Source organism: Silurus meridionalis, chromosome 10, assembly GCF_014805685.1.
Source record: "Silurus meridionalis isolate SWU-2019-XX chromosome 10, ASM1480568v1, whole genome shotgun sequence".
NCBI lineage: Eukaryota > Metazoa > Chordata > Actinopteri > Siluriformes > Siluridae > Silurus > Silurus meridionalis.
Genome location: NC_060893.1, coordinates 22,910,413 through 22,929,833, shown reverse-complemented (window position 1 = coordinate 22,929,833; position 19,421 = coordinate 22,910,413). Strand labels below are relative to the sequence as shown.

General features: G+C 43.9%; 2 protein-coding genes across 2 annotated transcripts in view; one reads left to right on the top strand and one right to left on the bottom strand.

Annotated features, from left to right (window-relative positions):
- ctnna1 (catenin (cadherin-associated protein), alpha 1) overlaps nucleotides 1–19,421 on the bottom strand; it is a 99,224-nt gene that overhangs the window by 29,035 nt on the left and 50,768 nt on the right. Inside the window, exons 8-12 of the mRNA XM_046858772.1 lie at nucleotides 10,670–10,750; nucleotides 10,392–10,544; nucleotides 2,361–2,453; nucleotides 1,916–2,072; nucleotides 731–931 (exon numbers count right to left, since the gene is read on the bottom strand). Of these exons, the coding sequence (XP_046714728.1) occupies nucleotides 731–931; nucleotides 1,916–2,072; nucleotides 2,361–2,453; nucleotides 10,392–10,544; nucleotides 10,670–10,750 (685 nt within the window). The remainder of the gene's footprint in view (nucleotides 1–730; nucleotides 932–1,915; nucleotides 2,073–2,360; nucleotides 2,454–10,391; nucleotides 10,545–10,669; nucleotides 10,751–19,421) is intronic.
- lrrtm2 (leucine rich repeat transmembrane neuronal 2) lies at nucleotides 13,548–17,510 on the top strand. Its single transcript, XM_046858773.1, has 2 exons — nucleotides 13,548–14,312; nucleotides 14,877–17,510. The coding sequence occupies exons 1-2, from the start codon at nucleotides 14,309–14,311 to the stop codon at nucleotides 16,499–16,501; spliced, it is 1,629 nt and encodes a 542-aa protein (XP_046714729.1). The 5' UTR covers nucleotides 13,548–14,308; the 3' UTR covers nucleotides 16,502–17,510.

The following is a 19,421-nucleotide window of genomic DNA, read 5'->3' as shown; positions in this document are numbered from 1 at the left end:
ATGATACACGTTTTGATCATTATATTTAATAATAAAAGGTTGGCTTTGCGAATTAAAAATGTCTAAGTTATTAATAGCGCTCGAGTCGCCGATAGCTGAACGCCGGAACTGTCGGTTTTCAGCAAAAAATCTGCACCAGTAGTTTTTCCGGGTTTACGGTCTGCTGTCATTATGAGAGCGGCCTCTAGAGGCGGATTCCTGGTGCCATGTGCTGTTTGTTTTTACACGTGAGACCGCGCGCTGCACGCAGAGCGCTAAATTAATTATTCATTTATTTATATATCATTATATTTTTATTAATATTCTTATTTATTTCCTTTAGCACATTTTTATGATTCAAATCGTTTTTGTATTTTTATAATAAAAGTTCTAAAATGCTGAAGAGTGATGCTCATCTGTCTGTACACTGCAGAACAAAAACTAAATCTAGCATTAGGAATTAAAATTTAAATAAATATTTAAAATCATAAGAAAAAACTCCCCCCCACATTAAAGACGAGAGTTTGGGGACCCCTGGTATAGAGTAATAGTAACCCCGCTTCATGAATTACTCTTGTAGAAAAACACAATCCTGGTCTTCGGAGCGACGCCAGTGTTTGGTTTATATTACAGTCTGAAATGCAGTGTTTTAAATCAATATTTATGAGCCGGAAGTGGATTTTTCTCTCTTTTGTGCCAAGATCAAGCGCAGCTCTGCAGTGTGGACTGCACACTAGCTGAACCTCGGTACCTGTATCAGTCAGGAGCTTGGTGGCCTCCAGGACTTTCTCGGTGTAAATCCCGGGCTCGTAGTTGTCCATCTCGGAGGTGACGACGTGCACGACGCGGGCGGCTCGTCCTCGGATGGCGCCTGCCGTGCGGTCCAGCCCGTCCACGTCCCTCTCCTGCAGGGCGATCACACACTTGTTCACGTCCTCCAGGATGTGGTTCTCTGAAAACAAGACAAAAATACATTTAGAGAGATTTATAACATTTAAAGCCACATTCAGCTCAAAGGAGTTGGAGCTCTTAGCAGGAGATCTTCCACTCTTGGAGATAGTGGAGACTTGGGTCTACTAGTACACACACACACACACACACTTAAAGATCACAAGAACATCTGATGTATTGGAGCTTAATCCTCAATTCCACCTCTAAGATCATCTCAAGTTCACAGCTTTATGGTCTGGTCTGAGAAGAAGCTGCTTTTGCCCCAGCTGCTTTTGTCTGCTCCTGAAAGAAGCTAATCGAGCGCTCCGTATGTGGAAAACGCATTCAGTAGAGCTTTAAGGAGCTGACTAAACACAAACGCAATCATTATTCAGAGCCTAGTGAAGAAAGATTACAAGCCGAATCCATCTACTTAATTGCTCTTAAAAGCACTATTTCTTGGAGGTCGGTTGATGGAGAACCGAACGGCTCTATTGGTCTCTATTGTGCTCCTGTGTCACGAAGCCCATTTCTTCTAACGGGAGAAAGGAAAAGGTCACGTGGTTCTACGTAGGGGAGCGTGTCAAGTGGGCGATGTTATAAACTGCACCGGCTGATCCATCAGTCCACGTCTGCCCCGATCCTTAAATATTCTCGAGTTGCTAAAGACCATGTTATTCAGCGTGTGATGCATCACCCCCATGTATGTATAATATATATATATATATATATATATATATATATATATATATAGATAGATAGATAGATAGATAGATAGATAGATAGATAGATAGATAGATAGATAGACACTAAAACAGAATCTTGTCACTATATGGACAAAAGTATTGGGACACTCGACTTTTCCCCACATACGTGGCTCTCCACTGTTCGAAAGCGCACATCCAACCCGACACCTAAAAGCAATTTCCTCGGCACGGCATGTAAAGATCAAAGCTGCGAGCGTTTACACTCGGAGCAGGAAGACGAACGGCTCCAGAGGGCTTACCGGACACGGACAGGAAGTCGTCGATGGAGGTGATGTCGTCGACGGCGTCCGTGAGCACGCGCACCTGCTTCTCCCACTGCTCCTTGAACAGGTCCATGTTATCTTGGGCCACCTTGCTGTTGGGTTTGGCAGCCAGCGCCAGGGCCGCATTAATCACCTGAAATGACCAATTAAGAGCCATTATAGGGTCGCGAGAACCAAAACAAACGCTCCGGAAGCTAGAATGATTTGCATAGCTTAATTAGTACACACATTTATTCTCCGGGTGTCTTTTTTGCCCTCTAACATTAAACTATAATTCACTGCAGCATTACGGTACGCTCTGACAATTAATAGCGAAAGACCCCGGGTTTTGTCACGGTCGAGGCGAGAACGATGAATGGTAGTAATTAAAGTGGAGATGGTGAAGCGATGACTGTGAGAGAGTGGGAGGGTGGAAAGATACCTGAGGACACAGGGTCTCCAGCTGCATCGCGGCCATACGCACAAGCTTCACGCCCTCCTCGTTGTTGGAGATGGAGCAGGCCAAGTTAGCGACCTACAGACAAAGAAAGCGTTAGGATCCAAAGCAAACCAAGTGTGCACAGGAGTTAAAAAAAAAAGCTTACTGGGTTTTTGAGAGTGTCGGATTTCCTATAATTCACCGGGGGTGAATGGTTTTTGAGAAGGAAAGATTTGCAGTGATCTAATCAGCGCTCTGCCACACAGCTGCTACGGTCACTGTCCAAAAAAGCCAGCAGTAGGAAAGCGTTTACAGCTGGAGAGCAAATTCTCTATATACAAAAAATTTATAGAAATAATATAAAAAATAAACCCCACCACAATCTCTTGTATTAGCCAACTCAAGAGCAGAATCCCCCCTGATGTTTATGTTTCTTGGAATTTGCACATGTACCTATTTTTCATCTTAAATATCTCAAAGAAGCTCTTTTACTGAAAGAAGAAAAAAATGAAATTAAATAAATAAAAGTTGAGAGTTGAGCAGCCTGGAGAACGAGACTCGTTCATTAAATCCCTTCAGCATAAATAAAGCTGACAAAAAGCACTCTCGCAAACAATGATTGTGAAATGACCGGGCTCGTGGGGAAACGGGACAAAACGACTGGTAAATAAACATGAGTAACCAATAAAATCCTGGAAAATGATCAATCTTCAGGCTCGGGACTCACGTCTATTAATGGAGTTTATAGTGTTTAAAAGAACAAGGTTTTAGAACAATAAAGTTCAAACTGGAAGGGATTTAAAAAGCCTATTGAACGACCTGGAATATGCTAGCAGAGCGGGAATAAACGTATAAAGTACAGCCATCAATAACACGGTTTCTTTTAACAGACTGGGCGAGTAGAAAAGCTATTGATGGAAAATAACAATCGAGCACTCAGAGTCAGGTCCGTCACGAGGCGAGGCGAGACGAGACGTACGCCACTGGAATAAGAGGAACAGAATGCCTTGGTGTGTGGGATGTGAATAAGCCCCAGCTGTGCACAGCGCTGACTCTCTTCTTACTTTTTGACCAACAGGAATTATGGACAACTTCCGTCACCCGTGGGACTAAAAGCAAAACAGAAATGCATCAGCGAAAAAACAAACACAAATACAGGGACGGCAAAGCCAGAATTTCTTTATTTTTCTACTGTGAACGCAGAAATACAGAAAGACGACGGCTAATCTGGAAACGAGGCAGCAAATCAGGTAACAATGCAACCAATTAGCATAAAACCAAATCAGGAAACGAGGCGACATCCAAACCGTAAAGAAGACCACCAATTTAAAAAGGAGGCAGCCAATCAGGAAAAACAAGACCACCAATTACAAAATGAGGCAGCCAATCAGAAAAAACAAGACCACCAAATTAGGAAATGAGGCAGCCAATCAGGAACCAAGTGCAGCTAATCCAGAAATGAGGCAGCCAATCCGAAAAAAACCAAGACCACCAACTTGGAAACAATCCAGAAACAAATTTACCCCACAAAAAAAAAAAAGTCCTGGCCATTAGCCAGCACTTCCCCAGTGTCTGCTGCCGTGGTTCCAAATGCTCTCACACACTTACAGGTTCTGCATCTCTGGACCACAGCGGCGTGACCGAGCCGCCTCTGAAACGCCAGACAGCGCTGAGGCGGCGATTCTGGAGAAGAAACGAAATCCGACAGGAGAACATCAAAACCAAACGGAGTGAAAGTGCAGACGGTTCCCATGAAAGCTGCACATTTAGCTGATAATGAGCTCTGTGAATCCTGGGCCACATATTTTGTGGTATTTCATGTATATATGCATTAAAAGAGAAAAACCGAGTTCTGGGCTTGTAATATAAACGTATAAAAAAAAAAAAGGAATGATTGGACTCGGGCCGTTCTATAACAGTACTGATAGAAACACGGTGGATCAGCAGAATTGCTCGGAGCTGCTGAAAAGTAAGCGGCGACTGAGGTGATGAAAACTCTGGAGAGAAGTGGAGCGAGTGTATAGTTAGCTCAGTGTGTGTAGGGGGACTCGTGGCCCGTCACACTGCAGCCGAGATGATAAAAGCGAGCGCACATGTCCGTCCTTCCTCCGTCCGTGCTCGCTTTTACACAGGATATATGACTGGAGGAATCTTGTGTCTGGGATTCGGCTGGAGGATCTGCAGATTAAATAACCCTGTGACTGATGTTAGCGCAGGAGACGCAGTTTAAAATGACGCTGTGGAAAGTTGTAGCTTGGTGGTTCATTCATTGGATTTTGGATCCGAAGGTCAAGAGTTCAAATCCCAGCCACACCAAGCTGCCACTGGGCCCCCTGAGCGAGGCCCTTAATGAGATAAATACAAGTCTCAGCCTCAGATGTGAGGGAGGAGCAGTGTTGTTATATTTTAACCAGAGCTTCCAAACAATATGATTAGAACATGCACAAGTCCTTCCATGACTTCTTCCTTTATTATTATTACTAATAATCTTACAAAAAAAATATAAGCAATTAAATATATAACAATTGCCTTAGAATTAATAATATGACAATTTTAATAATTTATTATTCATTTATTTTACTTAAATTTATTTTAATTCGGTTTTTAAAGCAGCTTTACAGAAATGAAGAAATAAGCAAAGAAAAAAGTTTTACACGATAAATGGTGCCTCAATTTTATCCATGATGAGCGAGTCAGTTGCGACAGTGGCGGGTTACAAGCCCCCGAGACGGTATGAGGGAGGAACCTTGAGAGGAACTCGAAAGGAACCCATGCTCATTGGTAAGGCGTACTGTGCGGTGAACTGTTCATTGATGGACGCTTGAATGCGGAACTGTCCATGGTGACTGCGGTGCTGAACTGTTGCAGCAGACTGTATTATATTGTATACAGTCATGACGTTAAATGTAGCGATTTTATTTGAGTTTTTACTCGGCAGGCAGTAAAAGCAGACTGCTTTCCGTTAGCGTGCGTGTTGCAGGAGCACTGCTTTATCCAAACGCTAATTAAGTCGATGAAAAAATAAGTGAAGTATCCGAGCTCGTGATCTTTACGATGATCGACTAGCGCTCGCCGTGAAGAACGAGTCTAATATCGCAGGAACCCGCACACTGCGCTTTTCATAGCCTCGTTATCGGAACGGGAACGGACAAGTAGCAAAACCCATGAGCTCGATACTGACGTTAATGCAGTCCTATTAGAAGCCCTAAAGGGTACTTGGGTTGTTAATGGAAGTGCTTCCCTGCACAGCAGCTACCGTACGCCTTCAAAGCACTTCGAGAAAATGGTACTCGAATCAGCCGGCGCAAAAAATCCACATCGCCATCTCTTCGGTCGCTCCGTGTTCATTGCGCACTCGTGTGGAAATGCTACGTACGTGAGCGTGATTAATGGAGGGGAGAGGGGGGAAAAACCCTTTTAAACCGCTTACGATCGGTATGTAAAATACGTCTGAGGTGAACGATCGCTCTGGAAAAGTGACAACTGACTGCGAGACGTCTTGTTTATACAGTAGGTTCAACACCAGCCGTTTCGCTCAAGACGTCCTCCTTTACAGTGACCTCTAATATTAATGGCACCCTCTGCAAATATGAGCGAAGGAGGCTGCAAATTGTTTTATTGTATTTTTGTTTTAAAAAAAAGAATTCAATCACAAATACGTCTCATGGATAAACGATTGCGAGATGTTTTGCTAGATTTTGTGGAGCTTTTGTGGAGATTCGTTCAGACGCAAGGGTGTTGGTAAAGACAGGCTCTGATGTAGGTGAGGTGAGGAGGCCTGTGGGGTGCAGTCAGTGTTTACAGCTGGAGCTCTATAGCAGGAGATCTTCCACTTCGACCCCATGCAAAGCAGATCTTCATAACTCCAAGTTCAAGTGAAGGAAAAATTTAGACGCCCAAACACAATTGTGTTGTCCCGATACTTTTGTCCGAGTAGTGCATATTCAGCAGGATTCTTTTATTGCAGAAACCCACCAAACCCAGACACACCAGTCATCCAGCATGACAAACCAAGAGGATGTTGGGGAGATCTCCTGCTATAGGGCTCCAACCATATTAAACCCCAAACCTTCTCACCTCTCCATCAGAAACAGACTTTACCAACACCTTTGTGTCAAATCTAGTGGAACATCTTCCCAGAAGAGTGGAGCTTGTTAGATCATACCTTCTGTTCATGTGTCGTATCCCTAAGATCCATTATATTTTTAAAGCTCGACTGTTCAGGCAGCTGAGCATCACTTGGAGGCTGTATTTTGTTTGTTTCTTGCTAATAAATTCTAAAAAACTAAAAATACTAAAAAAGGTCTATACATGCATGTATATACGCAGGGTTTGTGGATCCATGCACACCTGTAGAGAGTAGTAGTCATCTTCGTTGCCCAATACCAACCCCTACAAAAATCTCATAATTCAGAAGCAATCTCCTGCACAGTGGTGAGAGATAGAAAGGTCTCCGGTGTGCTGAGGTTTTGAAGAAAAAAAAAAAGGAAGAAAGAAAAGAAAAAAAACTTGGCTTTGCGACTGAAAGCTGGTTTCTGCAGGGAAGGTGCTCGAAGGAATCATTCGGAAAGCACAATAAGAGCAAATCAACACTAGCGCACTGTTCCATTTCTTTTTTTTTTTCCCCTCCGCCTCCTCCTCCTCCGACCGCCGCGTCTCGCGTAAAGATAATTCACGGCTGCATGACCTGAGCGCAGTCTCCCCACACAACGCGACCGAGCAAAAGGAGTCACTTTCAACTGCCCTTGTGAAACGAGACTAAACACGGGGGCCGTTCGGCTCGGCAGGAGCCCCGCGAGGGTATGAACGCAGCGCTCGAGACTGCGGTGAGCGAATCCAGACGTAAAAGGGCACGCCTGTGGTGCGTATTTAACAATTACTCCGCCTTTTTTTTTTTTATCGAAGTAAAATTTACAAATAAATAGGAGTATTAAAACCGGATGGACGATACGGAAAGAGTCGGCTGGCAAAAACCGACGCAGAGCTCGGAGTGTTGTGGAATTTACTTTTCATCCCCTGCTGCAAGAAAAAAAAAAAAAAAAAAAAAAGGTACAAATAAAATGAACATGAAAAGAAAGGAAAGAGCACATAGTGAGAATCTGAATATATTTCCTGTTCCCACAGGTTTAACACTGCAGCTTCAAAATAATATACACACATATACATATATAGATTTGTTTTTCCTCCAAGTCTGCACAGCTGTCAGTCTCTCCATCAGGAAGAAGAATAAATACAAACACTGTGCAGAGCAAACACAAAAAAAACCTAATAAATAAATAAAGAAATAACATCATTCCGATCTATAAGTGTGTGAGGAAACATGAATATACACAGAGAGAGGGAGAGAGAGAGGGAGAGAGAGAGAGCGGTGTTTTAATCCTGTAGGTGCTTGCTGTAGGTGAACAAGGCTGCAGTCAGCACATCTCAAGTTGGATTTGCGAGAACTCTTGAGCTCCTGGTGAGTGTGTGGCCTCTGCTCTGCCCCCCCTGCATTTTCCCATCACTTTCTCTAAAAGGCTGAGTCACTAGTGCTCAGGCTCCTGTTAGGAACGGGACGCAAACACGTCTTAATCTCACAGGCTCCGCCCACTCAGGCTACCGACCGAGAGGAGAGCTTCAGTCTACAGAGATCTCTTGTGAGATTCAGTGTTAAAAGGAGGAAGTCTGATCGACTCGTCTGTTCACTGGAAGGACGTGAGCGAATCAGGATGCAGAAACAACTGACACACAAAAACTCGGCAACAAACGCAAGAAAATTAAACTGCAACAAATCAGCCACCTCCGAAACAAAACATGCGCAGGAACAACGGCAACAATCACAATCAGCCCCAACAGCAGCAACAACCACAACAATGTACAGCTGCAGCAACAACCGCAACAAGAAAACTAACTACAGAAACAATCGAAATCAACTCCCAACACTGCACAGCTGTAAAACAACAATCAGAATCAATCGAAACATTGCACAGCTGCCGCAACAACCACAAGAGGAAATCCAAACATAAACTGCAACAGATGTGACGACGTTACACGGTGGCAGAACCTACAACTGCAACAATCAACGCAACACTGCACAGCTGCAGCAAATGCAAGAAAACCACTGCAACAATGATTAGAAGAAAAAAAAAAAGGAACCTGAAGGAGTCATCACACAGATGGAAGGACTTTCGGGTTTCTTGTTTGCGGTCGCACAATAAGAAACTCAATGTCCTAGTGTTGAGACGTTGAACAATTCCCTCGAGACACCACTTAACCTTGGCTACGGGGTAGATTTTGCTCCTCCGGCTGGGGCTTAAAAATTGGATTCGTGGTCGTGACTGTCCATACAAATGCGCTGATTTGTGCTGTGGGTGGACTGCAGGCCTGCCGGATTCGCTCCAGTGCTGCCAAAGCGGCCGCTTTCCGAGCGTAGAAAACGCGCCCCGGCACGGGTGTAAAGTTCGCGGTTCATGTGCGGATCGAGTGGTATGATGGGAAAGTAGAACAGGTCGTTAGGACGAGAGCACTCGCTGTGGAGCAGAGATGTCATGGTGATTAATTTGAGTTCATCTCGGCATTAATTACGTGCGATTATCTGCATTAGAGGGATGTTTTCGTCTGAATGACCTCCGGGTCAAGAGTCGCTGGTGTGTGCTCGAGATCAGCTGCAATTCAATCACCTAATCAGAGGTGGGTTTCGAGAGTGGAGACACGTTCGGGCTATAAAACAAAACCTCTGTCGTTTAATAGGATCAGTGGTGACCAGATGCAGCATTGCAAAGCAATACAGTGAAGCCCCAGGTCGGACTGAGAAAGCCCCCTGCATGCCCAGATAAAAAAAAAAAAAAAACACTACTGATGAAAATAAATACCTCCGATACAACTAATCGCCAGGGCCAACGGGTCCCCGGAAACACGCCAGGCGGGCCAATGGGTTTCAAAAACCCTCACCCAAAAAATCAATTTCCCACAGGTCCCCACAAATGCTCACCCATGAGTCAAAGGGAAAAACGTTCAGCCACAGGTCCCCGCAACCGTTTGCCCACGGATTATTTCAAGTTAACACTTATTCAAACTAATACACAGCCACGAATCTAAGGCAACACCCATTCAATTAAACACTCATCCACCTATTCAAGCTAACAATCACCCATGTATCCAATCTAAATACCCAAGCGTTGACCAGAACCAGAACTCACATTGACGAGTTCACAGATTTATATCTGTAGATAACATGCTAATAATAACCAGTTCAAAGTTCCATACTGCTAGTCGACATTATTAATAACAGAAATACCCTAAAACAATAACTGTCCTATTCACTGCATTTCTTTATTCCATATGCACAACCTGAAAGATGTATAGAACATAATTTACAACAAGCTGAGGAGAAATTTTGGGAAATGTGGTTGTGTTTGGATTCATCTCCTGTCAATCATTTTATAAGACAGTCTACCTTATATGGGCCTGAGAAGATCCCAAGAGTGTTGATCTTGAAAAAAAAAAAACAAGACTACCCTTCAAACTAATGCACCTTTAATCACTTTCTCTTCAGACACAAACGGAGACGTGGAATGTGGGTAAACCTAAAGGACTTTCATTATCTCAGAGTCACTGCGCAGGCAGATTAACACGAGGAGCAAAAAAAAAAAAAAAAAAAACAACGTATAAACCCAGCAATAAAAACGGAATGGCTTTCCGAATCTCATAAAGAAAATTTTTCACGTTAATCGTTTAATTAAGGTAATAATTACAGCAGACTGCAATTAGGACACGTTTTATAATCCGAGCTCAATTCTCTTCTGTTCTGCGCTCAAAAGAAATGATTCTCTAACAGCACGTTTTTGCGAAAGACAGATCCTTACAGACCTGTTCATTCCCATTTATATAAAAAAAAAAAAAAAAAAAAAGAATACGACGAAATAAAAAAACCTGCTCCATAACTAGCGGATGAACAGGTGTTAAAAGACAAAGTGAGCTCTTTTCGTTTCCTCCACGGAGCAGGAAGATGAAGCAGGCTTCGAGTGCGGCTGAGTGACGGGAGATCGTTCCTACCTCGATCAGCTTGTTGGCGTGCTCGCGGAAAACCTGGGCGTAGTCCTTCACCTCCTTCTCGTTACCATTTTTGGCAGCTTCGATGAGGACCAGCAGGGGGACGTTGGTCTCCAGGAACGAGTCGGACACGTGGTCCATCACGGCTTTCCTCAGCTAATGACAAGCAAATTACAAGGTCATGTGATCAAAATACAGTTTCTTTCTGACCGATCAAAATCGAGAATCCATCAGCACTGAAGTAATAAGTGTCTGGGTGGAATGAAGGTGTTTGACCAAACCTGTCTGCGCAGATCTCTGGTCTTCTTGGTCATCCGGTCGATAGCGGTGTTCAGGGCGTCACTTCTCTCCTTGCGTCCGGCCTGAAAGAGAACAACAAGATCATCAGGATAAAAAGATCATGACTTACTGTACTGTTCAAGACTCCCGAGTAGACATTTTATACAAGGATGATAGTTTTGAGCTTTAATAATAATAATAATAATAATAATAATAATAAGCTTTGATAAGTATATTTTAAAGTGCCACAGAAACCGGGCATTTTAACCGACTTTGGAGCTCCATTACAGCTCCTAATGATTCTAGACCTGTAGAACTTTATTAAATAAAACTTTTATAAACGTAATTATTTTTAAGAATATGCCAAACCTGTAGTAGTTTATGCATTTTTATTGAGGCAAAAATTTTAACTGGTCAAATAAACCTTTTTTGCTTGTAGCCCTTAAAAACCTTCTCGAACCAGAATTTAGCATGTCATGTTGGATATTAACAGTGTAGCATTAACACCATGAAGGTAATAAAATACAGCCTTGTTTTCTCACTTCACAGCTTGAAAACCAGGTAAGTGAGGTTCTAATTCCTTTTGAACTCATGCTGATCACTGTTTTGAGGATAATCGTATGGGAAGTGATCTTTGTCCGGTTCCTGCTTCGTCTTGAGAAATGCTTTTGAAAAAGTCTTTGGAAACTCATGCTTATTTTTTTTGGCTTGTATTTATGCATGTTGTATTCTGCAGCCAGTCCTTTGAGAGGAAAAAGTTGTTTATTTTCCAAATTTCTCTCCGATTCCCAAAAGCGCTGTGAAGTACACGCCTGCCAATCTCTTCTCTAACCGGCTGAGTTGATTATGAGAGGTGTGCCGTCCTCTAAAGAGCTTATTAAGGGACATGATGATGATGAGAGACAGCAGGAACAGTGCTGGTCATGGCAGATGGGCTCAAAGAGACGAGCTCACAGTTCTTAAACTGAAGGTATATTGAAGAAGAGGAACGGGACATGGTATAAAACTGGATGAAGAAAACATGCCAATGCACCTCATCTCCACAACAACTCAAAGTTTGGAGCGTAGCAGGTCACCCAAGATGGAAGTCCTAACCCAATCGTGTTTTTGCTCTAAAGGTAATGCTGATACACCTCAAAATATATGATCTTCAGAGATGAAAGCGGCTTTGGCAAGGAAACACGAGTACCAGATGCGATAACCGATCACACAAGCGCCCCCCCACAGGTCAAATCGTGCTCAGTCGCTTCCATATCGATTCTCCTGTGAGTCGGCTGCCTTATTTGTGCAGGCACTAGATCCCTCACACTTACTTAGCTAATGTTTTCACACAGTTAAGCATGATCGAACCGAGGTTGTCCAAAGCGGACACACGTCTCTCAATTTAAAGCGAGAAGAAAGAACGATTTGACAGCCAAATCTAGTGGAACATCTTCCCAGAAGAGTGGAGAGAATTAGAAGTACATACCGTACTTATGACCAGGTGACCCAATACTTTTGGAAATATAGTAATATTTTATATATATATATATATATATATATATATATATATATATATATATATATATATATATATATATATATATATATATATATATATATATACACACACACACACACACACACCCACCCACCCACCAAGACCCCCCGCCCCCCGGAGAAGTACGACATCTTAAGTCAATACATTTCACGCCACATCTGGCATAACCGACATGATTTTTTTTTCTGACTTTGTGTACGGTCATTATGACGCCTCCCACCCACAAGCCCCTGATGCACACCTGTAGCTTCCAAACCCTGACGGTGTACCAAAAAGATGCCAGACGTGACTTTCCTGTTAAACCAAACACCAATTATATCAGGTAAATCAAGCACCTGTGCCTTTCCCTACATCCTACGGCGCGATACGAGGAGAAGGCGTCTGCAGGAAGAATGTGTCGAGACGCCCTGGAACGCCGGATTGTTTAATGTAGAGTCAGAATAAAAAACGAATAAATCAAACCCATGCTAGATGTGGTGCGAGGCTTATTAGCACGAGGTCCCCGGTGAAAGTGCAGCTGCGCTTTCAGAATCTCTCTCTTTTAGTGCGGCGACCAAACGGAACAAGAATACAGGAGAGGCTCCAGCTGGCTGATCCGTCACGCTGGAGCGCACGGGTTTGCGGATCGTCGAGTGCTTTTTCGTGCACGGGCAAAAAAATAAGAAAGAAAGAAAGCAATAATAAAAAATAATAAAAATGATGAGCAGGCTTTACACATTATAAACTGGGTTGGGGCTGAAAGGACTGCATTCTTCCAAAGTCTAAACACTGACCTGAATGTTTCACCTCAGTGAACTTGTATAAATAAAGCAGAAAACTGAGGGAGACTCACGCGGCTCTCCGGATTAGTCAAAACGCTTTATTACGTCCGGGTGCTACGACACTCTTCCATCACCGTGGTAACACGTGCAGCACGGGATGACTATCAAAACGGAACGAGCTGAACGAAAAGGCCGGCTAATTGCCAGTATATATCATAAGAATAGCATCAGCTAATCAGGGGACATTGATTCTTTTAAATTTTATTTCATAATAAAAACAAGGTGCATCTCAGAAGGGAAGAAGGGAATAAAAGAAGAAAAGGAAATCTATAAGAAAAGGGGGGATGCATTTGGGGATTTATAGTCAGGGTCCCCCCCCCGCTGTGAATTTTCCCTCTATACGATACGATATGATGGATTTTTTTTGGCAACCCAGAAAAACGTAGAGAGGGATGGGGGTAAAGGAAAAGAAAAGATGAATCAAATACACAATCACTACATGCATGTGTGAGGGGAAAGAGAATGGAAGAGCGAGAGAGGAAGACGGAAACGAGCCGAGCAAGAGAGAGAGAGAGAGAAAAGAGAGCGGGTGAAAGAGCGAGAGTGCGCGAGAGAGAGAGAGAGAGAGAGAGAGAGAAACAGCAGTGATGATCGATGCCAGTCTGCCACCACTCTGTAGCAGCGAGAGGCTGCAACAAAAGCGTAGCATACAGGCTCTGCTGCGCTCATCTCCGCTCGCCCTGCATCTCTCCGTACACAACGCAGCCCAGACTCGAGGAGCTGCCGCTGCCTCTCATCAACAAGTTACCACTAAAAGGACCCTCAGCGATGGAGAAACGAGAGAGAGAGAGGAGTACTCGCGCTTCAATTAAGCAACTGAGCTGACATTGCGGTGGAAAGGAAAAGGAAGGGGGGAAAAAGGGGGGGCACACACTGTTCTCGAGGGTCGCTTTGGATACAAATCAATTCGGGGGGAAAAAAAACTAAAAAAAAAAAAACTAAATAAAAAATTACGGATTCCTGGAAGCAACAAGGATGAGGGACCGGTCCTAATTTGGGAAGTAGATCGAGAAGGAGGGAAGAGAGGAGAGGAGGAGAAAAAAATATATAAAAAAAAAACAAGGGAATTAAGGACCAAATGAATGAATAAATGGAGGGACGGATTCGTGGCGCAACATGGATCTTGTGAATTTGTTTCGGATGAGGCGGCTTGGCGTCGCTTTAGTTGACGAGACCTCGGCTCAAAAGGCTTTCTTCCCTCTGGATTTCCCCTCCGTCTGGCTGTTCCGGGGATCTTCAGAGAAAGACAGTTGAATGCCACCGTCGATGTTCACAAAAGAATGGGTAAGTTAGCGCTTTTTATTCACGGAGCGTGGACCTGAATAGGAAACAGAATGGAAGGGGAAGAAAGAAAAAAGAAAAGAAAAGAAAAAAAAAAAAAACAGTAGGGGGTGGTGTGGGGGAACGAAAGAGCAAAAAAAAAAAAAAAAAAAAAAGAGGTGGTGGTGGTGGTTGGGGGTTCGCATGCTATCCAGAAACATCCATGTATTTAAAATGTCGTCTTTTCTTTTGCCGTTCTTTTCATTCCGATCCTAAAAAGTGCCGAGAAAAAAAAATGATGGCGATTGTTTGCCGTAGTGCAGGGTAGAGCAGGGGACGGGGAGAAAAAATAATAATAATAATCGGATTATAAAAAAGATAAATAAAAACATGAAATAAGCTTTAAAAAAAAAAAAAAAAGGTGAATGAAAGAGAAAACTGAGTAATATGGATCATAATTGGCATAATAAACAATAAGATTGGGTTGCTGCTCAGCACAGTGGGAAAAGATTGTAAGAGAGAGGGGGGATATTTCAGATATCAGATTTGCCTCCTCGGGTTTATTTTCTTGTCTTTAAACCCACGCAGGTTTCCATTCAAGGTGGCCATTAGTGGGACGAGCACCAGCGGCACTTTGTGTGATCAGCATGCTCCTGTGCCTGCCTCTCACATCGTGCACAGCCTGCCCTCAGAAATGCCGCTGCGAGGACCTGCAGTTTTACTGCGACACGCAGGGACTCTTGGCGCCCCCAGACGGCGTCGACAGAGGAGCCCTGGGACTCTCGCTCCGGCACAACAGCATCAACGAGCTGAGACCGGACCAGTTCTTCGGCTTCACCCAGCTAACGTGGCTTCACTTGGACCATAACCAAATACTCACCGTGCATGAGGATGCCTTCCAGGGGCTCTACAAGCTCAAGGACTTGAACTTGAGCTCGAACCGCATCACCAAGCTGCCCAACACAACCTTTATCCACCTCATCAACCTGCAAATCCTGGATCTATCCTTCAACCAGATGACCGCTCTGGAGCCCGAGCTCTTTCACGGGCTTCGCAAGCTCCAGATCCTTCACCTGAGGTCTAACTTCCTGAGGACCACGCCTGTCAGAGCTTTCTGGGACTGTCGGAGTCTGGAGTACCTCGGTTTAAACAACAACCGGCTTCGGAGCCTGGCTCGGAACGGGTTCGCCGGGTTGATAAAGCTACGGGAACTCCATTTGGAACACAACCATTTGACCAAGATCAACCTGGCCCACTTCCCGCGTCTCGTCGCTCTTCAGTTCCTCTATTTGCAGTGGAACAAGATTAACAATTTGACCTGTACCATGGAGTGGGAGTGGACCACTCTGGAAAAACTGGATTTAACCGGGAATGAGATTCGCACGCTAACCCCTGAGGTGTTTGAAACTTTACCGAACCTTCAGGTTTTACTGCTGGATAACAACAAGTTGACCAGCCTAGATATTCAAACCACGGATATGTGGAAGTCTCTGAACATCATCGGGTTGTCGAGCAACCTTTGGGAATGTACAAAAAAGATTTGCAACTTGGCCGGTTGGCTTAGTAAGTTTAAGGGCCGATGGGAGCATTCGATCCTCTGCCACAGCCCCGAGTTCACGCAGGGCGAGGAAATACTAGACGCGGTTCACGGATTCCAGCTCTGTCAGAACATCTCGGCACCCGTCGTACTGAGCAGCACCACGATTGAGGCCACGTTACCCCAACAGTTCACGAGCTCGTTTTTTGGAAATATGCAGACGCCGACACAGGACTTCTACCCGGACGATTTCGGGAGCTTTACCGTCGTCACGACTACCACCTCCACCCCTCAAACTCCGCAAACCACCACGGCTAGCACCACCGCCGACGCAGAAGACATGACCGAGGACTACGGGATGATGGACAACACCCAGTTGACACAGAGTGTCATTATAGGTACTATGGCCCTTTTGTTTTGCTTCGTTCTCATCGTTTTTGTAGTGTACATCTCTCGGAAGTGCTGCCCTCCTACGCTACGCCGGATCCGCCACTGCTCGGCCATTCAAAACCGCCGACAGATGAGGACCCAGCAGAGGCAGCCGATGGCGGACCTGGCTACACAGGTGCCCTATAACGAGTACGAGCCGACGCACGAGGAAGGTGCGCTAGTGATCATGAATGGCTACGGGCAGTGCAAGTGTCAGCAACTGCCTTACAAAGAATGTGAAGTATAAACAGTTTATTTATTTTAGCGTATGGGTTTCGCCATTTTTCAACCGTTTTTTTTTTCCGAAAAGATACAGGGTTCTTCTTGAGAACTTTTCCGGTGTGGAAATAATGCGCATTTTCCCGTTGTTTTTTTTTTTTGGGAAGGGGGGGGAACAAAAAGAAAAAAGGATGGAATTGAAACAAGCTGTATAAAGAAGCTCGAGTTTATTTTTATAGTATGAAAGCAAAGAGCATATCAAGCTGGGGCAATCAATCTCAGACGGTTGTACGTGAGATTCGTCATTGCGTTATTAGTCAATTATCCAGCAGCACAGAAAAGACGAGAGAGAAACAAAAAGCCAAAATCATCTGGAACTACTAGGTCCAGGAAAAAAAAAAAAAAAGAAGGGAGTTACTATATAGGAAAATGAAACTGCATTCTTATTCTGACCGACGATTCCATTTTATAACGTGGTAACGTAGTCCTGTGCAATACGGTGCACGGAAACACAAACTGGGCAAGAGAATGAAAAATAGAGATTTTTATGGTGCACGTTAGACTCCACTATAGATCTCCACTTAACACAAAACACACAAACACAAAAAAACACAAAAAAAACCACAAAAAAAAAAAAAAAGGTCCAAAAGACTGGTTTATGGTTTTGGTTCAAACAGCATTTTTACTTGTCTTTTTTCTGTTTGTTTTTTCTTTCAAGGAAAAGCACTGTAAAATTGTACATCACATTTAGCTCACAACGCCAGAATTCGACACCTCGAACGTCAAAAATAAATGTCACGTTTGTTTGACCTAACCAAGAGTTCATTTCATCCGACCACACCGGTTTACTACCTTCGTGCTTTTTTTTTTTTTTACCCCCCCGGCTTGACATCCCTCCTTAACATGTCCAAAATGTGAAAAGCTTAGCACTGTGTGAAAAGGCTAATGTCTGAAACGTTACCTTTGCCAACTGTCTGGTTCGCTCCGTCTACTGTGACATCAGCAGAGATGAAATAAATGTTACTGACATTTCCTCACGTTACCGTTATGTATATGCACATTCTTACTGAAGTAAAAAACAAACAACCAAACAAACAAGACGGCTTAGATAAAAGCGTCCTAGAGTCTGTTGATGTCCACTGTGAAGGTTCGCTACTGCTCTACTGGTGGCGCAAAAACACTTAATGGGGGTTTACCATGTTGACTGGTTATGGGGAAAACTGAAAAACGAAAAAGGTTGCAAAAAACAAACGAAACAGAAAAAAGAAACGGCATTGAAATAACTGTATAAAAGAAGCTTGAGTTTAATATCAAACTGGGGCAGTCAATCTCAGATGGTTACACTTGTGTGTAATATATATATATATATATATATAAAAACATTACACACACACACACACACACACACACACACACACACACACACACACAAGCTAAATAAAAACCAGGCTTAGTAACAGCCTTTCATTTGAGGAAAAAGGGGGGTGGAGTAGGAAAGAAAGCAGAGCCCGTAATCACATGCGACAGCTTAAAGATTAAACCAATTAAGAACAAGTGAAAAATAATGTAATATTCGGTCTCCCAGACCACTGCTCAAACGAGATTTCCACTGCTCGGGCATTCAGCTGGGGCATTCGCTCAGACACTACGGGTTTCCTTTTCCCGTCTGGTCTCTGTATATTGTGATTCTTGTGATTGACGCCTCCTGCTGCTGTGTTTGAGGAGCGGGGTAAGGAGGTCTCGTATCTGAGGATGGTGAGGATTTAAGTGACGAGGTGTGACAGCGAGGCAGAAGGCAGGGATGAAGGACAGGGGGAAGAGGCTCCTGAGAGGGAATCTGCAGTCTCTAAAGCTCTAGGATCAGATGAGAAGAGAAGAAAGGAGAAGGATTTGCGGAGGGAAAGGAAAAAGGAGGATGACGCATTGGTATGCAGGAGACTGAGGATGCGTGTTAGCATGGAGGCGAAGGAGCACACAAGCTCGGGGAAGATCAGAGCCGAGGGGCTCGAGGGCAGGGAAGTTGAAAAGGCGTCACGTGTGAACAGGAGTCGAGGCGAAGTGTTCAGGAAGTTATAAAGCAGCTGAAAGCGATCGCTATCTGTCACCGCGAGCTGTGACTGAGGCTCGTTACGCGTTTCTTCTGAGGAGCCACGAAACGCATTGGAGGTATTTCTGTCCACGCTTAAAATAGACAAGGAATCACAAGCGTTGTGGAGCGAGGAGGACTAGTTACACACACACACACACACACACACACCCTCCCAAAAAGAGAGAGAGAGAGAGAGAGAGAGAGAGAGAGAGAGAGAGAGAGAGAGAGAGAGAGAGAGAGAGAGGGGGGAACAAGATGGAAAACAAAATAAAAGAGACCAAAAAAAATAAAAAATGAAAGAACGATGAAAGAACAATAAACAAATGAGAGAATAAGAAGTAACGAGTGGAAGAGAATAAATTAAATGAACTAAAAGAAAGAAGGAAAGCAGGAAGGATTGAAGTAGAAGTGAAAGATCTCCTCTGCAGGTTTGAAAACGGGCCCTCGCTCGTTGTAAAGCCGTAAATTCAAAGAGAATGTCGATAGTGAGAGAAATGTGGAGGGCAATGAGCCGATGCAGCACATCCTTCTGCTAAAACTCTGCATAGAGACGGCAGGAGAGAGAGAGAGAGAGAGAGAGAGAGAGAGAGAGCGAGAAAGCGAGAGTGCAAGAAACTCCTGCTGATGAGCAACACAATTCCTCATGATCCATGTTTCTCTCGGATCTGATTTTCCTGAACAGTAAAGTCTGCATGTGTTACAGCAAAAGAAAACAGCTGTGTGTTTGAGTTGAAGGAATATCTAAACACGGTTACACACACACACACACACACACACACACACACACACACACACACACCGCTTTAGCGATCTCGTCTTCTCGAGGGACTGCAGCTCACAGTGTCGGTGCATCCATTTA